Genomic DNA, 7,306 nt, shown 5'->3' on the forward strand with positions numbered 1-7,306 from the left:
CATAAGACTTCCTGCCCCCATCTGGAATCTCTCACTGACTTGGAAAAACGTTCTGTAAGGGCTGATACCTCCCTAGGACTGTGTCTGCTCCAGGTGGCCAAAGCCACATGTGTCTTGCCTTTAGTGGAATCCCTAAGAGTCAGCCTCCTGGGGGAAATCAAAGAAAGGGATATAACAGAGATATAATAGAACTAAGGTAGCTGTGCCGCATCTCTCCAGAAACAGAGGAGTAAAACAGGGACCACCTCTCCAGGAATGCTGGAGAGGACAGCGTCTTGCCTCAAGACTCAGGGTGCTTGTATGGTCTCCCTGATAAATTGCTCAGGCTCTAGTATTAGGTAGGGCATAGCAGGGTCTAGCCAGGCAAGGCAGCACTTCTGGAAGCCAGGGTCAGCCTCTGCTCCCTGTAGGGGCTCTTCCTGGGCACGTGAGAGTCCCTACTACACTGTGGCTCTGGACACATAAACTGTGCTGCTCCCCTAGGGCTGTGCTCTGACACTGACTAAGGACTCTGGAGTGGGTACTGTACTTCCGACACTGAGCTGGGTGGGGCATCAGGTGATGCTGGGCACCCTAGGGCAGGCTACCTAACATCCCCATATCTCCATTCTTTTCACATGTAAAATGAGCATAACCAAGAATCACTTGTAGCTCATAAGCTGTGGTGAGGATGACGGGCTGCACTTCAGTAATGTCCTGGACCAGTGTCGGACAGATACCTTATGTTCTGTAGGTGTCAGAAATACTATCATGCTCTTGGGCCTTTAAACGGTGTAGTTGAGCTGGGCTACCTAAGTAAATAAAGAGTGCTCTCGTGGGTGTCTTCATGGTACACTTTTGAGGGGAAAAACGAGGCAGGCTTCTTAGTCCTATTACCCACTTAGAAGACACACGTGGTCTGCACCGTACTGCAGCACTGTAAAGTGGTCACACAAGCTGAAACTGCAAAGCCATCTTAATATCAGGATAAAATTACACTCATTCCGATACCTTTAACATTTTCTGTCAAAACATTCAGGACTCTTCAACAACACTTGATAAATATATAGGGTGTCAAAATAGCAATTTCACGACACAGTGATTCACAATAGACAGGTGAAATCTTCTTTTTCTTTCCTTGTGAATCAAGCACTATCAAGAGCAGGGCTGGGAGATGGCTCAGCAGCATGAGCTCCTGCCTGGCAAGCGCAAGGGTCTGAGTTTGAGTAGTTAAATACATCTTGCTTCCATTTTTTTGTCCTATTCCCTTTAAAGAGCCATCAGCTCCCAAGATGTTAAGCTTTGCACTGTGAACTTTCTGCACTATAGCTGGAAATTCCTTTCATGTGGCATTTTCTGCTGGTGCCTCTTCCTCTGAGACACCTTCCTCCTTTTTATTGTGATCACTTTTCTCACTTAATGCTTTTAACACTGGTCTCAGTTTTTACCCATGTACACAGAAGCCTCAGTGGTCCTGCCTATCACGGCCAGATAGCACATACCCAGAATGATGTAAAAATTTCACTTCAGGGACTTCAAAACCTAAAACACCCTCACCCTCAACATAACCAGTGCAGACACTCACTAACAGAGGAATGAAACGCGAACAGATCTGAGGCTAGCTGTTTGGTCTCAGCAACACAACAAAAATGCCCAATCTATGCACACATATTTTCAATACCTAGCACTTAAGTGCTGATTGTTACTTACATGGTAAATAATAGAATGAACTAACAAAATGAAAAAACAATAAAAACAATTCACCTATGATGTGAAGTTTCTATAGCTGCAAAAAAATGTTCAAAGGCCTTGAACCCTTCCAAGTGCACAAGGAGCTACAACATCTTATTCAACATGTCAGGGAACTGGCAGAAACCTGACGTCCAGTAAAAAGTCTTGGCTATGGACATACGATTTCTATTACTAGGTAAAACCCAGCTAAAGTCTGTTTCAGAATCAGAGCAAGTCTCCCATTTTTAAGCAGTTCCTAAGAAAAGGCAAAGCTAAGAGTACATTAGGTGTCACTAGAAACGGGTTCTTCACTGCCTGAGTTTACTCAGCCTAGGCTTCTTTCAACTACCATGCCTGAAACTCTTCTGATAGTATAAATTTGTGAAACCTGGCTGGAAAGACGGACTCAACACACATTGTTGTGGAGAAACACAGAAGAACTAGCAAACCAAGCTGAACAGCAACTGTCTCACACAGGATGACACTTCCTGGATGAGGTGGCTGGGTGGCACCTGGTCCTGTTGCTGCTGACATCTGTCTGTCCTCTCTGTCTTCCTTTCTCCAATTACTTTTCTTTCTACTCTCCCTTCACTTGTTCCCTTCCTATTTTCCTCCTTCTACCTCTCATGTTAACCCCGATGGAGACTACTTAATCCAGCCCATGGCATGAAAGATTGTAGGTCCCTGTAAAAGTTCCCAGAGAAACTTGTCCTGTGTGTTTGAATTCCACAGACAACTCAATAGCATGCTCTAAGAGCATCCAACAGTGTCCATGAACTTTGTAGGAATGTACTTTTGGGGAAGTAATTTTGATCAAGGGAGGTGATTTGTAATTTGCTGATTTTTTTAAATTGATTTTTTTTCAAGGAAAGATTACCTAAACAAAATAAGCTGACAAAGCCATAAAATGATTCCTCCTCTGGTATAAGCTTCATCTTCTTTTATTTTGGTACACGATTCAGCTCTCAATTGCAAATGCACGTCACTCTACCCTCTCAAGGGCAAAATGATAAAGTTCTATCACACCACGTGTCTAAGAGAACCTGAGACTACCAAGGTCAGAAATGCTGCACTTCAAGCCAAAAGATGTTTGAGGCTTACTTGTTTTGACTTGTAACTACAAATTTGTTTTGCCTGATCATATTATAAAACAAAGTATGATCTCTCCAGCAGCATCCTCTGAGGCAACAGCAGCCATAGAGGAACCTGCGAGGGGATTCTCTCACTGCTCTGCCTCTTGATTTCCACAGAGCACTCACTGCTGCCTCTGATGCCCAGCGGTGCAGCATGGTTCTGGAAATGCTGAACCAAATGCACTCTAACATCACCAGCATGATGCCCGAAGTCATGCCCATGGCTGCCATGCCAATCCTGCTGCTTGTGGGCTTCCTCCTTTTGATGTGGAACTGTGAGAGCACAGCCTCAATTCCAGGTCAGTTGCTTGATTATTTCTGCATTAGGATGCTGTTTAATTGGTCCATGATGACAAGGAAAATTCGACAAAAGTACAAAAGCAAACCTGCTAAGGTCATGGAAAATCACAGCCATGGTGGCAAAGCTGTACTTACATAAAAACTTACCCCAATTATCTACGCATTTTAAGTTAATTTCTGTTTTACAGGACTTTGGTAGATTTGGTACAGCTTTAGCTGGGGATAAGCAAGATAAAATTCTAGGGATTTAAATTTTTTTTAATCATTCAAAAAGGTGCAAATGTCTCTGGGATGCCTTCTAGCCTGCTGTCTTTCTTGTCCCTCAATGCCCCTTCCCACTCTTCCTTTCTTGTATTGGTTCCTTTCCTTCATCTCACCCTCCATCTTTCATAGTATCTGTATGGCAATGGTGGGATCGTCCAGGGGTTAACTGAGACCTGGGCAGTGGGAGAGTGCTGGGGATCATTTCTATTTCCTTGGGAGGTCACACTCCAAAATAATTGACAGTGCCTGTGTGTCCATCAAGTGGAGAACAATGTAACTACCCAGGTTATTCTCTACCCACTGTTACAGCTAGAATTATCTACTATTGGATTGGTTCTAAATTCTCAGATACTTCACACTGTTTCTGTAGTTTTCAGTGTCAATCCCTCATAGCAAGCATCTGCTCCCAGTTCTGTAAGATCCCACAAACTTTGTTACAAAAGCATATTCATTAGACACTTCTCTATGTGGTAAGCCTCAGGATAGGCTGATTGGTTTCAGAGCAGAGCCTGGTACAAAGTTCTCTCTCTGGATTATTGTTAAGCTTTTGAGACAGGGCATTACTATGCAGTTCAGGCTGGCCTTGAGCTCACTGTATTCCAGGCTAGTCCTGAACCTGCAATGATCCTCCTACCTCAGCCTCCTGAGAGCTGGGCTCATAGGAATGCACCACCATGCCTAAATGTCTGGATTCTTTTGAAACATTTCAAGAAAACTACCTGTTTGTTGATTCATCAGTGTAGGCTACTTCACTGTCCAGTAGAATGGACTAGTTAGTAAATGACCTCTCTGAAGTCATGTCTGGAAAAGGAAGCTGAGGGCTGAGAAAAGTGTTCCAATATCTTTAACTTGAACTCCCTTTTCCAATGTTCTTGTTTCTCAGTCAAGTTCTTCCCCCTGCAGTGGGCTATTCATTCAGGATCAAAGAATGTGAGGGTTGATATGAGTGGAGGAGGTGGTAGAATGTTTCTTCTTTCTTTTTCCTGTCACATGTTTGGGTGCTAAAGTCCAATCTAGCTGTATGATCAAATCATCCAACAAGCAGATAGAAGTCAACACTGCCCACACAAGAAGTAAACCAGAGGTTCTCAAAATTTAAGTATAAGAGTCACCTTGCAGGTGAGGGCTGGTTATCCAGACTATTGAGCTCTATTTCAGAATTTTGAATTAGACTCTCTAGGTCCAGGGACATCTATTTAGAAAAAGACTCACTGCTGCCATCCCTAGATGTTTATGCTGCAAACTCTGGTGGCACTACTGTAGAGCCCTGCATGAGAAGTGCCTAAGATTGGGAGAGGAAGCATGTTCCGCCTCTCCACCACTTCTGGGCAAGGGCATCTTGCTGTCACACACTGTCAACTAGATCTCATAGAGACACTACAGTGGTTCTTAGCCATGTCTAAGAATCCATGAAGTTCTTAGCAGGCCCCCAGATTGATATTTTAAAAACATTCCCCAAGTAGTTTTCATAGAAGCCAGTCAGGGTGGAGACCCACAGAGATGAACCCAGAATCTTCATCTGACAGAAAGGGGAACAGCCCCACAGAAGAGAAGTCGAGGAGTCCAGACCTCCGTTTGTACAAGTGAGGAACCGAAGTGCGGAGAAGAGCGACGCCAGCACCCAGACGGAGAGGAAGACAAGAGCGCAGGGCCCCACAGCTCACTCCGGCCCAGTCAGCGGGCACTGGCTGGTCAGCGTGCAAGAGCTGCTAGCTTTCACTCTGAAACTGTGGGGTCTAGTCAAGATTTCTCAGGCACAGACTAAGATCCTGCGGTTGTTCAGTAGGGTGGGAAGAAGAAAGTCAGTTTGGCAGGGTGTTTTCCTGAAAGGTTGTATTTATTTTATTTTTAATCTTTTATTTATTTTTATTAATTTTATTGAGACACAAATAGCAATGAGACAGTGTCAAAACTGATTAGTAGGACAGTTTCAATCATTAATACATTGCACATTGTTGTCTTCGTAGTGGTTATCCATAGTACAAGATGCAGACAGGATATCCTGTCCACACACTATTAGTACATATCTTTCTTCTCATTGAATTAAGAGAAAGTAGCTGTATATCTATCCTAACTATTTTGTATATACAGATACAAAGTGGTCCTTCATTTGTATCCTCTTTTTTTAAGTTTTGTCAGAGATGAGTTTTCCATTGCCGTTTAAATATTGTAGGTGCATGAATTCAGCAAAATAATCCAATATAGTCCAGTAGTCCATAATAGTAGTGGGTTATCCATAGGACTGGCAATGCCAGAAATTGTTGACTTTTACAGTTCAACATATTAATATGGCTTTACTTTTTATACCTCATTTTTATACTTTTCTGCTGGACGGCTAAGAGTAGGGTGATTTTTGCTGTTCAGTTCTTCTAAACTCCTACCATATCTCTTGAATCACTGTTCCTTGGGCTCATTGTTTTATAGGGCTTATAGCTCAGGCTTACTAAAGTCAAAGAGAGCTCAGAAGGCACAATAGTGGAAAGCGTGAAGTTGTAGTTCAGATGGCAGTTTCCCGCCTTCCTTCTCTGGTGAGGCTGACATATGGGTGCCTGTTTTCCAAATGAAGAACCTGAGACTCAAAGAAGGCTAGCACTGAACAGCTAAGAAGTGACGAAATGGGGACTCATCTGGAAGCTTCTTCACCTCTGTTTATGGGGCTTCAGAATTTGGCATGAGGGTGTCTCACTTCTATCTAAGGGGGGGATGTTTGTAGGCCTCAGGTGGGAGAAGTGCCCCAACCCCACTCATCTTTGTCCAACACGCACATAGCATGGTGTTTGGCAGCTCTCTCTTCCCTGTAGACACAGGGCCATCCCAACCTTAACCCTGGGTCCTCTGCCTCTGAAGGCCACACTCTGCCCTAGCAGCACATCCTCACAAAGGGCCCCAGGAAGAGGACATGCCAGCATGTTCCCCTTTTCCTACTAAGGAGGCACTTCCCAGCAAACTGCACTGTGTGATGGCAGGTTTGACATCATGATCCGGACTAAGAAATGGAGTGCAAGCAATATTCCAGGGATCCTCTTGTGCTTTTATGTTGCTCTCTCCCTTCCCCCTGGATGTAAATATTTTCCTGGGTTTTCTTAAAATTTTTTTAAAACAAATTTATTCGGTACAGGGTCTCACTATGCATCTCGGACTCATAGTGATCCTCCTGTCTCAGCCTCCCAGTTTGGGGATTACAGACATGTACCACCACCCCCAATTTCAGTGGCTAGAACAGCACACCCAGGGGTCTGGGGCTGGCATGGCATGCAGAACTGGGGATCGAACCCAAGGGGGAAAAAGAGCTAACGCTCTCAGATTGGACATTACCTTTGGAGACCCTGCTTCTCCCAGTTAAAAAAAAAAAGAGCTAACAGTCTTGCTCATTTTAACTCAGCTATTGCAAAAGGAAAGATGAAACACTGAAAAATGTAGGAGTAAATACACAGTTCAGAGGACCCCAGTGAAGGCATTCTAGATGGTAGGCAGTGCTGCCTCACACAATTGGGCAAGTTTTCCTTTCTAATTATTTCACTAACAGACAGAAAATGGAATTAAAGATTTAGAAAACTACTACTCTACAATTCTTAGGACCACTCCAAAATCTAGCTTTTTACTACCACTAGTAATATCAAACCACCAAGTTTCTTTAGTGAAATAAACACATCAGACTCCTCAGCTGTTCCCTGGACTTACATTTCTCTATAAGTCTGTCACTGTCTGCAGAAGCATGGATGTGACTAGAACTCCCTTGGCTAGAACCAGATCGTGGGACTCAAACTGCAGTCTAAAACCTGAGCCCATTCATTGCCTAATTCCTCAGCTCTTAGCTTTATTTTGTCATGTAAGTTTGAATTTGTTTCTTTTCTTAATCTTAGCTAAGAGAGAGAGACAGACAGACAGACAGACACACA

General features: G+C 43.7%; 1 protein-coding gene across 1 annotated transcript in view; it reads left to right on the forward strand.

Moving 5' to 3' along the window:
* The first annotated feature begins 2,997 nt into the window (after positions 1-2,997).
* The window catches only part of LOC101569378 (aromatase), a 32,289-nt gene continuing 27,980 nt past the window's right edge, over positions 2,998-7,306 (forward strand). Inside the window, exon 1 of the mRNA XM_004638999.2 lies at positions 2,998-3,142. Within this exon, the coding sequence (XP_004639056.1) occupies positions 2,998-3,142 (145 nt within the window). The remainder of the gene's footprint in view (positions 3,143-7,306) is intronic.

Source organism: Octodon degus, unplaced genomic scaffold (genome assembly GCF_000260255.1).
Source record: "Octodon degus isolate 3935 unplaced genomic scaffold, OctDeg1.0 scaffold00105, whole genome shotgun sequence".
Lineage (NCBI taxonomy): Eukaryota > Metazoa > Chordata > Mammalia > Rodentia > Octodontidae > Octodon > Octodon degus.